The sequence below is a fragment of the Pseudonaja textilis genome, chromosome 13 (assembly GCF_049901715.1).
Source record: "Pseudonaja textilis isolate UNSWEBS1 chromosome 13, rPseTex1.2, whole genome shotgun sequence".
Taxonomy (NCBI): Eukaryota; Metazoa; Chordata; class Lepidosauria; order Squamata; family Elapidae; genus Pseudonaja; species Pseudonaja textilis.
Window position 1 is genome coordinate 19,197,471 of NC_142002.1, and position 19,366 is coordinate 19,216,836.

General features: G+C 43.1%; 1 protein-coding gene across 1 annotated transcript in view; it reads left to right on the forward strand.

The window, feature by feature from the left end:
* The first annotated feature begins 3,614 nt into the window (after window positions 1-3,614).
* CSPG4 (chondroitin sulfate proteoglycan 4) overlaps window positions 3,615-19,366 on the forward strand; it is a 41,919-nt gene continuing 26,167 nt past the window's right edge. Inside the window, exon 1 of the mRNA XM_026709758.2 lies at window positions 3,615-3,876. Coding sequence (XP_026565543.1) covers window positions 3,780-3,876 — 97 coding nt within the window. The 5' untranslated portion in view covers window positions 3,615-3,779. The remainder of the gene's footprint in view (window positions 3,877-19,366) is intronic.

A 19,366-nucleotide genomic window follows, 5' to 3' on the forward strand; every position in this document is an offset into this window, starting at 1 on the left:
TCTGAGTCAGTTTACTTGTGGGGATATTAGCTGCCCTGAATTCTTGGAGAAACACAGAATCAAAATCTGTCAAAATAATAAGCTATGTAGCGTACATCTCCATCAGCTAAAAGCATGGTTTGCTAGCCTGCTTGGAAGTGCAGAAAAAAATGGGGTGACTCACACCAGCATCTCCTTCGGGCACCGGGGTGTGGAGAAAGACACACAGTCGATCCTGCATGGACTACATGGTTTTGGAGAGGAGGAGAACTTGGCAAGGGCTGATCAGTGGCCAAAGACGTCCAGAGCAGTTGGCAACAAAGTTTCTTCCCTCCCAAACAGAGAGAAAAAAAGATGATAGCATCTCTGAACTTCTCCAAGGAAGAATGCCAAAGAACTACAGTCTGTTGCAACCATAATAGGGATGTTTGGTTTATAGGCAGATGGCCAACATCCCATCCTTGGATGGAATACACTGAAGGATGTTGAAGGCATAGCTGTCTGCTGCACAGGAAGTCAAGCTCCCCTCGATGGCCTGGATCCCTCACGGTTGAACCTTCCCCCCACACGTGGATCCAGATGTTGAGCTGGAAAGGAAGAAAACCAACAGCTGCAGAGAAACAAAATGTTTCTACAGAGAACGGTGTCAGTTGGATTTCTTTACAGATGGCTGCAGCTCTCTTAGATCTTTCTGATATTGAAGGAACCAGAGGGAGGGAAGGGAACATTGTTATGATGTGAAGACCCCTATATAATTTATTAATTAAATTTGTTTGCTGCCCATCTCATCACCAGAGGATTCTGGTCCATCCCAATATTGTTGTTTTTACAGGAATCAGAAGAGGAGAGGAGGGAAGGGAAGGGAAGGGAAGGGAAGGGAAGGGAGGGGAAGAGAAGAGAAGAGAAGAGAAGAGAAGAGAAGAGAAGAGAAGAGAAGAGAAGAGAAGAGAAGAGAAGAGAAGAGAAGAGAAGAGAATTCTTTATTGGCCAGCTGTGATTGGACAAACAAGAAATTTGTCTTTGGTGCATACGCTCTTAGTGTACATTAAAAAAAAATACATTCATCGAGAATTAGAAGCAAATGTGAGTAGAAAGGCAACCCATATGTCAAAACCACCTGGAAAGAGGGCTCCTTCTCACAGGAGGCCCAGGATGGTCTGAGTATTCACAGAATACCATCATAAGATACATATTATTTTATTAATATGAATAGAAGAGGACACCTTTAAGTTGGGGTTGAACTGTGGGGTCCTTGGTGCTCTCTGAGCTTGGCAGTTTTCTTGCAGATGTTTCAAAACCCAACTAGGTAACATCCTCAGGGCTAAAAGAGGCTTATGGAAAGGAGGGGGAGGGGAGGGGGAGGAGGGGGAGCCATTTTAGGAGGATCCCCGTGCATTAATGAGTGTTTAGGAGGAGTGTGGAAAAAATGTCAAGTGGGCTGCCCTAACTGCCCAATCAAAGCCCTCCAAACTCAGTGTCCCCCCTCCAAACTTGCCAGCACCCCTGCCCCTCCCCCCCTTATTTTTCCACACTCCTATTTTGGCTCCTGTCCTGCTGCTGTCATGATGAAAATGACAACTGGTTCCACATATTCCCCCCGAGGCCTTTGAGAGCTTTCACCCTTGGCTTTCACAAAGAGACGCTTCTTGTGTTTGACACAACCCCGGTCAAGTATTTGGCCGATCATCTGCTAGGAGGGATTAAATGGAAGTCCTCAAATGGAAACGGCTCAGGCAGGGTGTGATTGCGATGATATGATAGAGGGAGCCGGGCTGCCCTTTATTGAAATGAGGTCTAGAAGATTATTGGTTGCAGCTCATTAAGGTCTCTTTACGAAGCGGATGGAAACGGGGCAGATCTCAATGGTTGTTAGAATCTGGTTGTAGCAGGATAGACTCAATAAGACGATTTTGAAGACGTATTTTTGCTATTTGTGCCCTCTGGGTGCAGTCTTACTAAGGCTTTATAGAGTGGTATTAGTACCTCCCTTGATCTTGATTGCATCCCTCTGTTAATGCAGCTTCGGGTTGCATTGGAGGTGAAATTTGTCACCTTCTTCACAATCATGAAATGCAGGGGAAAGGATGGAAACATCTGGCCTGCCATGCGGAGCTATGACAGGGAAATAAGAAAGGAATCTGCTGGAAAATCCAATCAGGCCAAATCACTCAAGCTTGGCCAAAAACGATATTCCAGAATCTTAATTCAATTAAGCAATGAATTGACTAAAACCCAGAGGGAGAGGCTCATAAAAGTCACCCAGAGCCAAGCAAGCGCTACATTTACGTAAGATCTTTATTAATGATCTAGGAAACAAGTATAAACAACCCATTAATTCCATTTCATAGTTCTTGCCCAAACAGGAGCCACCACAGTTATTGATGCAAAAGAGAGAGAGAGAGAGAGAGAGAGAGATCCGGCTTTTAAGTAGGAGTGAGCCAATCTCCAAGCAGGTCCTCAGGCTGGATCAAAGGCCCTGATTGCCTGGTGTGAATTGTGGGTATTTGTGAAAGAAACAATCCTTGTGAAAAGTGGGGGTCCAACAGAAAGCTTGCTAGATTGAAGGAAAGCCAGCTGTAGAAGCAGCCATTGTCTAATGCAAACCCACCCAGACGTTTCACTCCAAGGCATGAAACCCAAAGCATCTTTTTTGAAAACCCAGTCAGGGGTGGGCAATTAATTTTCCTAAGTTTTCCATGAAAAACTGGAACTGTTGGGGTGGATGGGAAGCCATCTATCTAACTATCTATCTATCTATCTATCTATCTATCTATCTATCTATCTATCTATCTATCTATCTATCAGTGGTGGAGGTTCAATTTTTTTTCTACTACCGGTTCTGTGGGTGTGGCTTGGTGGGCGTGGCAGGGGAAGGATACTGTAAAATCTCCAGTCACAGGTGGTATTTGCCAGTTCTCGAACTACTCCAAATTTCCGCTACTGGTTCTCCAGAACTGGTCAGAACCGTACAGTTGCATGGCATGCATTTATTAGATTTGATTTCTAATTTACAATTGTCCTCATGCGGGCCAGACAAGGAACAGCCAATGGGCTGGATATGGCCGAAGAGCCCTAAAAGGCCCAGTTCTTGTCAAGGTGGATTTAACAGAAAGATCTGGTGATCAGCCACAGACATCTGTGTTACAAATAGCCTTTGGAAATGAAGATTGCCGTTTATGTGATGGGTGCTCCCCTACTAGAAGTTTTCTAGAAGAGGCCGCACTGCTTATCAGTGGGTAGAAGGAAGATATCTACCCTATCTATCTCTTCCATAGGCTGAAGAGATATTCCCACACTTCCAAAGCAATGAAAGAGGAACTGGACAAACACACAACTGGTCCGTGATTTTTCAAGAGCAAATCCACCAGATCTGCGTTACAAGTTGGCCTTCGGGTTTTTAAGTCCGGTTCTTCGTCTCCGCATCGTGAAACATCTTCCTGTTCCCCGTGAAAGCTGGAACAAGGTCAACCGCTCCCTTGGAGGCCCAAAATGATTTGGGGAGAGAAAGAAAGTATTATGTGCCTTTGAGGAGAAAAATGGGGAGGAATTGACGTTCCCTTTAAGAGGGGAAACTCATATGTAATATGAGAGGTGCCTGCTTTAGCCCAGCCTGCCTGTGACTGCTGAAGAAATTCAGATTGTCCCTCCCTGTCCCAGCAGAGTTTATTAAATATAGTAGTAGCTGAAAACTCAATTGAAAACAGACAGCCTCTGTTTCTAACGCCTGACTCACCCACTTCGTCCTTCCCAGGGTGAGAGGAATGATCTGAAGCCACTGGCCACCGTTGCAGGCAAATATCATGGCATCTAGACTTCCTCCAGGGACCTGGGCTTGCTGGCCAATCTTCCAACTTCTGCTACATCTTCTTCCTATCTACGCCGATCCAGCATCGGGAGGTAGGTCATCCTTCCTCCTTTCCTTAACATTTCTTTTTCTGGGATGGTGTTCTTGCTTTTCAGGGGGACGAAAAAGCAACGAGGATGGAGCTCCAGCCAAAGGAAAGTACGAGCAGAATTCACATGTCAAGCCAAGTCAGTACATTGGGAGGGTAGAAGGTTTGCATCCTTAAGGGACAGAGCGAGGCTGACACTTGTCTGACAGCCTCACAAGGAAAAGGATGGGGGAAAGGAATGATCCAGAAATGTGAAGAGATATACAGATTTTGGGGTGGGTTTTTTTTTTTTAATCCTTCCAGCTATAACTTTTGGAATTTTCAAGCACGATGTTTGGTGATCTTTCGAAAAAGCATCTTCCAGATTGTACTTAAATTCCAATTTGCAAGTAGCAGAAAGAGCAGCCTTCTTATAGGCAGTCTCTGTTGAGTAGATAAAATCAGAGGTCGGCTGAAGCTGAGGGCTGCAAGACCACCAGTCTGAGGTGGACATCTCAGCTATGTGAGATAACGGGCTCAGATACCTTCGAGGTCCCGATTGACAACAATGATAACTTGGGGGCATGCTAAGCTATGAAATGACTCTCATTGGTGGAAAGGCGAAAGGACTTGGCCTCACTTTCTTTTTATGGGAGATTAGAAATGAACATGGTCTGAAGGCCAAGGTTCTACCTGGCAAGTTATGGGATTTGAGATACCATCATTATCTTCTTCAGATCTTCTTCTAGAGGGCACAGCAAAGTCCTGAGCCCCTTCTCCCTTCCTGAGATTGCTGTGAAGACATCGCTTCTTCAAGGGTAAAAGCCATGGAGATGTTGAGTGCCAATTACTGAAGGCAAACAGTGTAGAATCTGAGCGCACCATCTGCCTAGTTGCTTGAATCTAGCTGACTATTAGGTGATGAATAATGTTTCTTGATGTACAATGAATCCTAGGTCTAAAAAATCTGAACTGCTGATTGTTCTACCGTGCAGAGTAGCTGCTTTTCCACCATGGAGCTAGTCAGCAGTTACTTGAAAAGAAGCATGACCTTAGATTTCATTATTATAAAGAGGAAACTGAAAATGTTACAGATCCGATAAAAGCTGCGAAGTTAAAAGGAAGCTGTATGTTAACAACAGACCCCGTGAAGCACCGATTCATCACTGCTGCCCATTTACAACACCATGTGCTTCTTGCCCTTATATAGCAGAAGTATTTTGTCCTTATTTTATTTATCTTTCCAATTGGAATATGCTAGGAGAAATAAATGCATCTATTTTTATTTCGCTGGGTTGGCCTAGGTTCCCAAAAACAACATGGCATACATGCATCCTTTATTTGTTCATGAGAAGGAAGCTTCTGATGCCCTTTGTCATCACAAACTCTTTGGTTGCCTAGAAGACAAATTAGCATTAGCTGAACTCCTGTGTCGCAAAGGAAAGTCATCAAGTTGGCTAGAATGAAAGAAATGCTGATTTACATGATAGGTTGAGGTTTGTGACACCTCAAAGTCTTGTTTTGGCATTAACCAACTAGTGTCATGTACTAGTATCAACCAACTAGAGTCAACAGGAAAGAAAGCGGGAGGCTGAAATTTTGGGAAATGGGTTGGACTTTTAGGAAGAGTAGGTTCCTTTTAGGAAAACCCTAAACATTTAGGAAAATCTGATTTAGGAGAATCAGACATTTGAATAAAAAAGGCTGAGTCAGAGAGAAAAAAAATCTCATGGTTCTTCAAATTAGGAAGGGCTGATTGAATGAATGAAGAAGGAAACAAATGTGGATGTTGGTCAAAGGTGAACCACTAAAGGTCACTCTTTTAGGGTCCAAGACCGAGAAGAGGATTTGGTTTAATTACCGAAACCACAACTCACAATTCCAAAATTATGTAGCTAGAACTATGGTGTTTGCTTTAAAAAAAAACCTTTTTATCAGATGTCTGTTAGTGATGAAAATGTCCACCTTGTTCTGATCCCCAACCTCCAGCCTCCCTCATCACTGACCACGTAGACTACACGGAAATCTCAATAGTGTAACATCTAGAAGTCTTTAAGTTCTCCAACCCTTGGCATAACCTTAGAAATAATTCCTCAGTGGGTTTACTTTGTGCCTACTGTGCATGTTCCACCACTGATGGTCTCAGGGGTCTTCCATGACACTTAAAGCAGGAGGCCACAAAAGACCATGGTGGTTTAGAATGAGAGAGGTTGAAGTCAAATACATCGGGGGATGGCTACTTTACCCATTTTTCCAAAAATATCTTGTGTATGTCTGCAGACTTTGGGCTCCCTGGAGCCTACTGAAATATTCCCCAGTTTATGGAGTGGTGCCACTTTGGCTGGAGTAACCAGGGAGTGCCCAGCCCACATCCTAGAAATAGAGAAAAATCCTGCCAATGAATCCGTCTTTTTTGAATCTGCCTGGTTTTTTTTTGTTTTTTTTAAAGTGAAGTCAGGTGGTGCCATTTAGGTGGGGAACCGATCCTGAAGAATGAACAGTTACATTCATTCTGCAGGATAAACAAGCATGCAGAATGCCAACCAATTTCCAGAGGGTGTTGACCACAATTTATCCACTGGGTGGTTTCTATAACTTGGCCCTATAAATCTTTGGCAGTTCTTCCTCGTTTGCTCCACTGCCTTCTCTATTTCAACCTTATCCTTGCTGGATCAGCCTGCTAAATCATTAAGGAAAGAGCCTTATCCTTTGGATCCAATGTAAGGCTGGATTCTTCTCACCACCCTAGAGGTCCCTCAGCTTCCCGCTGACTCTTGCTTGAATAGTTTGTTGCAGTAGAATACAGAATAACAGAGCTGGAAAGGACCTTATAGGTGTTCATATCCAACCCACTACTCAAGCAGGAAACTCTACACCCTTTCAGACAAGCGTTGTCCAATTTCTTCGTAAAAACCTCCAGTGATGTAGCACCCATTAACTTTTGGAAGGCAAGCCATTCCTCTGATTATTTGTTCTCACTAATATCTCCCCAATTCTAGGTTGGAATTCTTAATTCTAGGTTGGACTCCTAGGTTAGAATTCTCCTTACTTCATACCTCCCACTTTGTTCTTTTATTTCCTCTTCCCCGTCTATGAAGGAAGATCAGATCTGCAAGATAAAGAGCTCTTCAACCAGCCTTGGATTTGCTGAAAGCCAGATTATATTTTTCCCAACATCACACCCCTACAGTGGAAATTACTGAGTTTCTTTTGTCAGTACCTGTCATGAATATTTTTTTTCCATTATTGTTCATGCTTGTTCTGGCATCATCCATTGATCATGCTTTCTGTAAAACGCACTGATTTGAATTTTTTTTTTAAAAAAATGATGATGGTGAGATGGTATTTCAGTTTATAGCCACATGTTGAACTGCGCTTTGCAGCTAAGAGGTGGAAAAAATTACTCGGAGACAGCAGAAGTAGTTGGGGTTTTTTTTTTTCTGTGCCCTCGGAAAATTGATTTGATGACTATCAAGAATGGCTGCCTTATGAATTAATAGTCAATATTTGAGTCAGGTACTGCTGAGATATATTGGGTTGGATAGATAAGCTAATCTTCAGTTCTTAGAGAAACATCGTGGGCCATAAATATTGCACTTAAATATTTGTATATTTAATGCCTTGAAAGATTTTGTCACTGGCTAATTGCTTAATTGATTGAGCTATTGAATTTGGTATTTTCTGGCATTTAAAAGAATAGAATTAAATTACATATACATGGATTCAGATAGCTTGTTTGCTCATCAGTTTAATGAGCCTGATTAACGGTAATTTATTTTCTCTTGAAAGCTAATGTGGAATTAATAGATTCATTATCGTGGAGAGATCATCAGAAGAACAAAAGAACTGTTTATGTATTTATTATCAGAAAATCAGTAGATCATTAATGTGAGAAACATTTTCAAGGTAATAACTGTATGATGATAAATATAATTCATTATATTACTTCAGATTAATCAGTCAAATAGCATTATGGAATATTTTACATTACTCTCTAATGTGTGCATTTCTGTACGATTCTTTGACCAATTGGGCTAGTCATTAATTCTACAGTCTTGCATATCTGTTCTGACACCATATTTCTTATACCATCTGCTGCCAAACCTTCGCATTGATACAACCCATCGCTGGTTCGGTTCCAAAGCTATTCTAAAGGTGTGCAATTTCTCATTTTTTTTCTTCTTTTTCTGCAATCATCTCACCTTGGTCATGTCACCCAAATTCTCTTCTCCTCAAAAGAAATCTTGAAAGCTGCTTCTTCATTCACCAAAGTGATTTTTTTCTCTCTCCACCAGCTAAGACTCATTTTCTTTTCCAGGTTTTTTTGGACCTAATCAACTTGAACCAGACATAACCCTTGATTATTTCATTGGCTTGATTGTAGCTCTGGCTGTGGAGTTTCATACAAGCACATGGTTCCCTCTCCCCCACCCCCACCCCCCCACCCCAAAAAACCTGGATCACCAGACTTGGGTCCAGCAAAACACTGGGGACGTTGAGTCAATGTGCTTCCTGGCTTTTGAGAAGAAGACAGGGAGAGCTTCCAGCTATCTCAAAGAAAGCATTCTTCTCAGGCCTTGCCGTTGCACACTATTAGCACATGGAATTGAATGTTCGGGTGTGACTAAAGCTGAAAGGAATGGTAAAATGTAATTATTTTTCTTTGATGCTGTTGTTTGCCATTCTTGACATTAGTTTGCATTTCCTGCTGCAGCCCATGAGTTTAGACAGACTTCATAGTACAATATCTGAATTCTCAAGATTCCTGATATTTTCCTTGGTTCTTGGACCAGCAAGGAACTGATTGGCCCTTGCTGTCACTTGCCAATCTGAATTCCACCGGATTAATTCCTCCTCATTCTACTAATTCAGTATCCATTTGCCAGTCCCACCCCAGGGAATCAGCTCCAAAAAAGGCTAAAACGTTGACCAGGATTTGTCTGAGAAATTAGCCAAATTATTATTATTTTTCCCTGATGGAGGTCTTCTAGTCCAAACCTTTGGCCAGTGCAGGAGACCTTACAAAAGTTTGGTTGTCCAAACTTTTTGTGAAAACATCCAGTGACCCACAACTCCAGTAGCTGTTCCACTGACTAATCATTGTCACAGTCTGGAAATTACTCCTTATTCCCAGATTGGATCTCCATTTGATGAACTTCCACCCATTGCTTCTTCTCCTGCCCTCAAGTACTTTGGAAAGCAAATCGACCCACTCTTCCCTGTGACAGCTCTTCAAGGATTGGAGGATGCAGTGATATTTCTCTTAATCTTTCTCTTCTTTAGACTAGACGTACTTAGTTCTCTCAACCGTTCAATCTTTGTTGCTCTTCTCTGCATTTTGTTTTTTTCCAAAAATTCTTCGTTGTCTAAAAACCTGTCCAGCTGATCTCAAAGACATTGTCGATCACTGGTGGTGAAGGCTTTGAGATTTTGACCATTTAGCAAATGGGCATTTCTAGAGGGACTTTACAAACTTGCTTTCCTATTTCTGCAGGCTTCTTGACCTCAAAAGTCAGGACAGCCCCTTGCAAAACCCTTGGCAGGGCATCCAGCTGAATTTTCTGTGCTACTTGGAACTATCTAAGTAATTTACTTGTCCCTATCCTGTCTGCCCCCACCCTTCACCGCCTCACTTATTTTAAGGCTGCTGTTCTAAAACAAATGGGAAAAGGAACTTCCAGCTGATGGGAACCAGCGGATAAAAAAGAATTGAGTCAGAAGAGGGAAAAAAACCACCAATATCGTGGGAATCTAAGAGGGATATGTTGATCTCACTCTCATTTTTAGCAACCCAGCGTAAATTCACAAGGCCATGTTCCCCGCCAAGGTTAAAAAGGGTTTAATCCAGGGGTTGGAATCTGTTTTATTTGTATAGCCTGATTTAAAGTCAGCAGGAAATGCGGTTTCATTAGCAGATAAGGAACGATGATGTAGATTCTCCAGGAGCCTCTGTCCTTTTTCCCAACGCTGGATGGATTTTATTCTTCCAAGGGGTCAGAAAATGAGTACAAAGTTTATTTCCTTTCTTCCCACCCCCCACCTCCCCTCTCTGGAAAACAAAGAGCAATGGCAAAATTATTCATTTTGTTTCAGGATGCTTCAGGTTTGAGAGCTCCTGCCTGCGCAAGTTCTCTCCTTCCTGGAAGGCAGCTGAGTAACACATAAGCTTTAGAAGGAGAGAGGAAGGCAAAGAACTAGAGAATACACAATGTGAAATTCAGAGTGAATTACGAGCTGAGCTCTAACATTTCCAAAGTTGGGCACAGTTTGGAAACAGTGCAGCCGTGTTCGTATCCCGGCTTTGTAGCTGCCTAATTCCTTGTACCAACTGATGCAAGAAAATCTTATTTATAGGTTTTAAATGTAAAGGTATTGCAGTGTTACATTGATTTGTAGGGTGGGGAAAGGTCTTGTTAGGATATATCTATCTATCTATCTATCTATCTATCTATCTATCTATCTATCTATCATCTATCTATCCACCCACCCATTTCTCTGTCTGTCTGTCTGTCTGTCTGTCTGTCTCTCTCTCTCTCTCTCTCTCCATCTCTCTGTCTCTCTCTTTGTCTGTCTACCTATCTACCTACTTACCCACTCACCCCATCTGTCTGTCTATCTGCCTGTCCACCTGTCTACCTACTCATCCATCCATCTATCATCCATCTATCATCCATCCATCATCTTATCTACATCTATTTACCTATCTATATCTACCAGTATTTACCAGTTTATTTGCATCCAACCATGCCTTTCAACAGGCTACACTATTTCACACCTCTCAGCTTTCTACTTCCCCTACAATAGAGTTGGAAAAATGGAAGAAAACATCTAAAAAGCCATCGTTTCACTATTACTCAAAGTCTATGAAGGCAATGGATCACCTGAGAATTTGACTCACTTTTAATGGCAAAGCAAACTCTTTAAAACTAAATCAGATCTGAGCCTCCATAGGAGAATTACAAACAAGCTTAAAACCAATTATTCTCAAGTCCTGGCAATATTGTTAGAAGTTATATAGCTACGTTTTTGCTATAAATTGGCTGAACAAACACACATTGCAGTAAACCATTATATGGTTTCCTTGCTTCTGGTTTAGCTTACAGTATAAATCTAGCTATTTGAATTATAACTATGGTTTATATCTTCACCTTATCTGGGAGCCTAACCAGCTGTGTTTTATTCAACACCATTGCTTAAGCAATTAATAGCTTGCTGCAATATAGGGATTTAATTTCAGACCGTTAAAAATGATCTGCTTTGATTTATATATTTATCTCTGGTTTGACTGAATTAGTAAGCGTAGAATAACAGAGGGTCTTCAGAAAAACCTGTCCCAAAGATGTTACTTAGCTGATTTGATCCAGGTTACAAGGCCTGATTCTTAAATTGCCACACACGTTATGTGTAAGCTGAAAACTCACCAAGGCCTGAAGTCTGAATGGGACTGGACTCTTGCAAGCCCAAGGAAATTAGGTCCTCGTTAGATCCAAGTTCCACATTTTGCAGATAAAATAATTTGTCCAAGCCAAACAAGAGAAAATGCAGGCTTACATCTTAGCTCTAAATGTACTGGGGAAACACCAGGACTCAAGCACAGAATGAAGATTTTAATTTCTATTAATCCCTTTTTAATAGAACTTCACAGACATAATCGTGATTTAGGGATGAGCATTTATCCCATATAGTAATATGTACGTATTTCTATTTAGTCCAGTCGGACACAAGCTGTATCGCTTCAAGCCAAGTTTAAGCAGAAGTGTGCCCAGTGGGTTCTAGATCAGTATGATGCCTCTTAACTGGTACAGCCCTTAAAACCATTTTAATGATCAGTATACCATACCTGGAGGAATTCTGGGAGTTGAAGTCCACAAGTCTTAAAGTTGTCAAGGTTGGACACCCCTGGTTTAAGCCATTGTGTGAATCCAGTTTGCAAACCAGGGTTTGGGACTATTAATGTCTCGTCCACCGAGATGTCTGCAAGATATGGTCCCCCAAAAAGAGAGGTCAAAATGTTGCCAGTGGACCCCACCAGACCACTTCAGCTGTCATCTTGACTTTTTTTATATAACTGTACCCTGAAGACCACCACCCCACCCTCCTGCAAGTAGTGGTTTATTCTACCGATACAGATAATAAACCAATATATCTCGGCATGATGGAGGAACCTCACCTACGTCAAACCCCAATAAGTCACGTGCAGGTTTGGCACCGAGGGCTGTAATTTGATGGCTGCAGCCTTGAACAGGAGATTGTGGCGGGGATATACAGGCATAGGGACGGAGTGCTTTGTATTCCTTGCAAGAACAGCCAGCAGACGAGAGCCAAGGGAGATCTATGTTTTTTAGGTTTTAGGGCACCCTGGAGATTTCCCCCAGTCCTCACAAACATGCCTTGAAATGAATCAGTGTCATCCTCTGTTTCTCCTCTCTTTGCCTTCTCCTTTTTCCCCCCCATTCCTTTCCGACTAAGGGAAAGGGTGAATATTTATTTTCAGCTGATGAATACATATTTTCCACTCCTCCTCCCTTCTAAGGCATGATCCGCTGGTTGTAATATATATAATTTTTCAGGACAGCTTGTGCAGTACGGCTGGAAACCACCCCCAAGATATTACAGCACCATTGGCTGCCGGGCAGGATTGGCAAAAGCTGAGAAACAACAGGCCAAAAAGAGAGAGAGAGAGAGAGAGAGAGATTTTTTTTCTCTCTCTCTCTGAGTGGCTGCAGACGAGGAAAACTGCACCTAGGTTGGGGAAAGGGGTGCAGTGAGGTGGGCTGGGCTGGGCATGTGTGCCCAAAGAATAGGGAGATGCTTTAAAGGAGAGGGGGGGCAGTGAAGACACCCAAGGAACGATTGTTGAGTCAGCTTTTCAGAAATGCACTTGCCTGGATTGTGTAGAGGGATTAAATCCTTGGGATTGCAAAGAAAAGCAACTAAGATTATTAAGGGGCTGGAGGTGAACATATGTGATGAACGGTTACAGGAATCGAGGGTGTCCACTCTAACGAAGAGAAGGACTAGATATGACTTGATAGCAGCTTTCCAATATCTGAGGGGCTGTCATAGAGAAGAGGGGGGGAGGGTCATAGCACCTGAGGCCAGGCCAAAAAGCAATGGAGGGGAACTTATCAAGGAGAGAAGCAATCTAGAACTTAAGAGAAATTTCCTGACCGTTAGAACAATGAATCAGTGGTACAGTTCACTTCCAGAAGTTGTGAGTGCTTCATCACTGGAGGTTTTTAAGAAGAGGCAGGACAGCCATTTGTCAAGAACGGTATAGGGTCTGCTGTTTGAGTAGGGGGTTGGATTAGGAGACCATCAAGGTCCATCCCAGCTGTGTTATTCTGTGAGCGTTTGTGTTATTTCATTTTGTACCTGAATTGAATTGAGTTTCATTCGTGGTGCAATCCAGAAGACTACGTGGAAGGAGCCTTCAAAAAAAAAAACTAACCACAAACTTACAAAGGGACTATTCTCATTCTTGGTCAACCACAACACGATCTAACACCTCACTGGGGGGACAAGCACACACAGGTTATTTCACAGTTGACATTTAAATCTGTTTCCTTCACAATCAGAAACAAAAGGGTCATTAGACAGGAGGTCAGCAATTCAAAGAAGTTCTTCAATTGGGACACCTGTTGGTTTTTGGGGGGGACCATGGTTGCTTTTCTGCAGACATCTCATGACCAGTTTAGGAAACATCCTCAGGGCATCTTTGAGGCCAGTGAGATGTTTCTTCAAAACTTACAAGATCCTGTTAAGATGGATTAAGAATGAGAATCCTTTTAATCTTGTTGCATCAGTTAAGAGCCCAATAAAATATATCCATTGTCTTCTCATTTTTAATTCCCAAGTTCAAAGGAGACCTTCAAAGAGACTCCAATCGGGTCTTGAACTAAACGAGGACAGGAAGATGGTAAATGACATATCGGACTTGCAGCTTCTTGTAACCAAAAAATCAAAGTTCCAAAGGTGTGTTTTTTCCAAAGGTAACTGGACTTCCTTTTCCTTGAAGATGTTTTGCTTGTCATCCAAGAAGCTTCTTCAGTTCTTCAGGAGGGAAATGTCTTCAAGGAAAGCCAAGAAGTTTTTGAAAAAGCACTTTTGGGACAGCCAGGACCTGGAGGATTGAGAATCTCCAAAGACAAAATCCATCGAGACTAATGCTTTCTCAATTCTAGCTGGCCAAAATTTGTGAGAATTAGCTACACAACATGAACTCTGTTCAGGATTCCCTTATCCAGCCACCCACTCCCCCTAAATAATAGCCCCCCGTTGTCTCATTTCTTTTAAATAATAATTTGGCCCTGCACAACAAATACAGAATGTGGGGAGGCTTTCGGGGGAGAGATTGAAGATGATGTGTGCTACATCAGCAAAAGGAAGCCGGCTGCCAAGAAACGGAGTGTATTAATTAAAAACAGATCTTTCCTTGCCAACAGGCTAAACCTAGGAATGAGATAGTCTCCCTCCCTCGCTGCCCTTGGGAGCAAGGAAGCTCCCCAAGGAACGTGCCCCTTCTCTTCTCTGCTTGCTTTTCTAAAAACAAGGATGTCGGTGGTCTTTTTTAATGCATCCTGTCCCACAGACTTTCAGGGAGGCTGGTGTCATTTCCTCTGAGAACCCAAGCGGGGGCTGGTTGAGAAGAAGTCCGTATTGGCCGAAAAACAGGAAAGTGGGCCGGCAGAATGGAACGAAGGCAAGGCTCTGATTCCCCTTTGGTTTCCGCAACCTTCCCCGCTTCTAAAACTATCCGGGGCTTAGGTTGAGGAGAGCCACCCTTTACGCCTCCTGTACCTTGTTCTTCAAATGCAAAAGAAAGCCTGGGTCGTGTATTTCGGTCCCGGAAAAACTTGGCAAGTGCCTCCCCTGTACAAAACCACGGAGGAAGGAAGCTCTCGGTTTTTCAGGTGGGGTGGAAGAAAAGGAAAACCTCCGTCGGCCTTTTTTCGGGAAGATTGCTTTTGGTGGTCTAAATGCGTTGTATTCTAAAGTAGAGCAATTGTTTTAAACCAAATGAGCATTTATGTTCACCCTAGGGGGAAAAAGGGGTGTGTGTGCAGATGTTTTCCCTGTGGTTGTTCCCATGGTCCGCAGCCCTGCAGCTTCCCAAACCCGTTGGATCTCAAGGAGACATATTAAAGGGAGATTTCTTGAGGGGGTGGAGATAGCAGCTATGCTTTCGTCAGGGTTCAGGAGGAATCCAGCCCTTGAGATGTTTCACAACCCAACTAGGTTACATCATCAGTGCTAGAAGGGTATGGAGAAAAGAGAAGAGGAGGGGGGAGGAGGAGGAGGAGGACTGGGGGTCCTTGCGGCTCTCTGAACTTGGTTGTTTTCTTGCAGATGTTTCATGATCCAACTAGGTAATATCATCAGTGATAGAAGGAAATAGGGTTTTCTCTCTTTTTATGTACAAGTAACTTGTCCTGTCAGTGTTGGTGTTGGTTCTTGGTGGTGCCTTGATTAGTCTGTTGTCTACTATCCGCTTGTTTGTCTGGGCAGACAGTTCCTTCATTGGGATACTGTTTAATGCTTGAGCGTTGGTCTAGTAGTGTTAATCTTACACCGAGCACTGGGTGTAAATGAAAAGTCCGCAGGAAAACAGCCAAGCTCAGAAAGCACCAAAGACCCTACATATTATAGCAATGGGAAGTGGCAAAGAAAGAGACATTTTCCTCTTGCGTCCTGAAGGAATGCCTCTTGAGATAGTATCCTTTCCACAGCATCTCGGTGCACCAGTTTACAAAAAAATATGAAAGAGGCACGCTTGCTTTTTAAGGCTATCAAAACCATGTGCAGATGTATGCTGATTTCATTCATAGATTCACAGAGTAGAAAGCACTCATCTCGGAAGATAATTGAGCTAAACCTTTTCACTGGGCTGAAACCTACTCTAAAAGTTATCCAAGAGGATTTAACTTCAAATAAGGACCTGTGGGATTTCATCACTTTAGGAAAAACAGTTTAATGTTTCAGCTGTCCCACAATTCCATGGAGTCTGGGCTTTTCAGTAGTAATTTGCAGCCATTTCTTTCCTCATTTGTGATTAGAGTGGTGTATCTCCCACAATTAACAGGAAGGAGCTGCATCTTCACGGCGTGCCAGAGAATTTATAGGCCGAAGGCTCGTATTTCATTGTTTCTAGAGATCTATGATATAGATCTGGAATGGCAGTTCTGGTTACCATATTTGAAGTGGACTCAGCAATCAAAACCCAACCAATTATCTTTCTTATGTGTAGATGCAGAAGAAGGGGGGAGGGGAGGAAGAAGAGGAGGAGAAGATGAGGAGGGGGGAGGAGGAGAAGAAGGAGGAGGAGAAGAAGGAGGAGAAGGAGAGGAGGAGGAGGAGGAGGAGAGGAGAAGGAGGAGGAGGAGGAGGAGGAGGAGAAGGAGGAAGAGGAGGAGGAGGAGGAGGAGGATCTGTGGAATTCTTTGTCATAAGATGTGGTGCTCTCACTAACCCAGATTGTATTAACGTGAAATTGAATAAATTCATGGAGAATGGGGACTCAGAGCTATTTGTCCCCTCAAGCTGAAGGGGACAAGACCTACAAATTCCAAGCAATGGATGGAACAATTACAAGAGAGGAACATCTCCAACTTCTGCTTGTGAGCCCCCGCCACCATCGCCCCGCAAAAAATTTGCTGCTAAGAAACAAAATGCTAGACTAACATCGCCCTTGGCCTGATCCTGCTGGTCTCTCCTTATGTTCTAGACATCGCCAAATAGGGCCATTGTTCGCATCTTCAAATAGATCTGGCAACCAGGCCTGATCTCCATTGACTGAGTCAGCTCGAGGGGACCAAAACAGCTTCCTGTGTTCCTAATTTAAAGCAGCTCTGTGTTCAGAACATTAAGGACTGCAGTCCTACATTATTTTTAGGGCTAGACCATAATGAGTTCGTGGTAAGGGTGGGCGCCAGCTTTGCCCACAGAAGTTCTATCCTGGGCAATTCCAAAAAGAGATGGCCAAGATGGGAACTGATGAACAATATAAACAAAGTGCTGTGAAGCTTTGGCTCAGAAAAGTTCTCAGTAGTCCCCAAGGGCAGGCGAGAAGCATTGGGTGGCAACTCATCAGAGATGGAGACCCAGTCTGGAACTAAGGAGGACATTTCTTAACAGCAGAGAACAATTTGTTAATGGAACAACTTGCCTCCCGGTGTTGTGGTTCTCCATTGTTAGAGGTTGTCAAGGAAATATTGAACAACCAATTACGCAGGTATATATAAGGTATGAACTAGATAGAAGGCCTCCAGATCTTCCAACCCTATGAGTCTATGAATGTTTGATGCTGCAACTTGCAAGGACAGAACATGTTATTTAATAGTCTTAAGGCAATTTCTGGAACTATAACCCCCTACGAAAAGGTTGGAAGGACACTCAAGGAGTTGTACAGTACATCCCTTCAAAATTTACTCCACAATTGACCATTGTTGCCTTGACCACCTCATGGCCTTCTGTGGCTTACAGAGATAGCTGCCAAAATTGAGTGCCTGGCCCAACAGCACAGCACACCCACCAGAGACCAGCCTCAAGTATAATACATAATGTCTTTCTAGATGACATTACAAGATAAGAAATTCTACCAGAAATAAGAAGGTATGACATGGGAAGGAAGAAGTAATGGCGCTGGACACACCTCAAGGGCAAACTTTACCATGGGGAGACCAGCTGAGTTCTGGATTGCACAGTAGAGACTTAATAATAAGTTGGCTTTCCACACCTGCCAATGTTTCACTATTAACAGCTGTGAGTCATGCTTTTCCTTTCTTTATTTTGCTTTTTTTTTCCCCCTTCCATGCCAAATGGAGTTTGCTGGTCCTCCATCAGAGGCCCTTCTGGTCTTCCCACAGTTGTCTCAAGGCCAAGAGATCCCCCAGGAACCTTCCAAGGGGAGGTTCAAAAAGCAAGTTGGTGGCCTGCCAGCAGCTGCAGTAGATGAAGAGAGAAGGAGCGGATTCCTGGGAGAAATTCAGCAACGGGATCTGCAAGCAATTGATTTTTCAGCCCACGCAATCTGTCCTCTGGGTTCGTGAGCAATGCAGCTCTGGTCTCAGCAAAGGTGGTGATTTCCTGAGGTCCAAAGGGCTGTAGAAGACCTACAGGATTAGAGCTTTGCTTCAGTGGTGGCTTTTAGGTCTACCAAATCAAGAAGAAAAGGTGCTTGGACTAGAAGGAATTCCAACTTCATACTGGGACATTAACCCTTTTGGGTTTGAAAGCATTCCATCAGAAATATTGTTTGTCATTGGACGTGGAGATGATGGGACCTGGAGTGGAACACCTCTGGGAGAAGGAGCTGTACCTTCTCTTTCAGACATCTATAGCCTTTCCCAAGAAATTAAGCATCTGCTTGGATTGGACCAACCAGTGGAAATGGCCACAAAGCCAACACTTGTTCAATGTGTGGACAAATTTTCTAATGAAGATTATTTACAGTTTTCACTGTAGATAAGGCTGCATCCTGGAATTCCCTTAAGAAGGTAAAGATGTTGTAATTGTGTTTCAGATCCAGCTGTGGATCAAAGTTTAATATAATTACCTACAGCACTTCCTACTAACCTCTGGTGGTTCTATGAAAGTAGATGAGAAATCACTGAACGCTGTTGAACACAGAATCTCAGGGCTGGAGAGACAACCAAGGAACATGTGAAAACAACATCATGAAGACATGGCAGAAAAGAAGAGGTAAATGGAACCTGTTGGTGCCGTGGCATGAGGGACAGATGGAGGAAGTCAGGATTCACAACATATCTTGGCGTGGGTTGGTGAAGTTGCAACTGAGATCATTTTTCTTCAACCAGTTACAACACCTCAGGGGACTTCCAGAAGTTGGATGGGATCCAGCACAAGTCCAGAAGCTTCGAAGACTAAACCTCTGGACTCTGTGACCTACCCAGATTGGATCTTGCAACGTTATCCTAGGACACATATATTTGCTTCCTTTGTGAGTTACAATACCATCTCCCTTAGAGATGGTTGACCCATCCATAGTGTGCCCAGAGACTTAGATGCTTTGTTCCTTCTCTTTTTCCTAATATTTACAAGTTTTTTCTGGGCAGCTGTTTGACAGTATCTGCTCTGTAGACTTTTCCCCGAGGGAAAAACAATGTATGAGTCAGCCTCCGAGAAGCATTCTTCAAAGCTGATGCCTTTGGACCTCTTCTGGCTCCTTTTGAGCATCATTCCTTCAGAACAGGAAGTTTCATATTTCCAGAAGAGACTTTTCACCCTCATGCTTCCTTTTTGTGTGGCCTTCCATGGCCCAAATCTTCACTACTGAGATGACCATTTGGGGTCAACATCTTGCTAGGAGCGGGGGGGTGGAAGCTGTTACTCTTTCTCTGTATTCATGCACATTAATAATGTGCTGTTTCCAAGCTACCATTCGACTAGTGTCAACCTCTCAAATAGACCAGACTGGAAACATGATACGATGAACTAATCTTACTCTATTGTAGGGCTACCGTGCTGTCCAGCCAGCTTATAGTTAATGGGAAGTG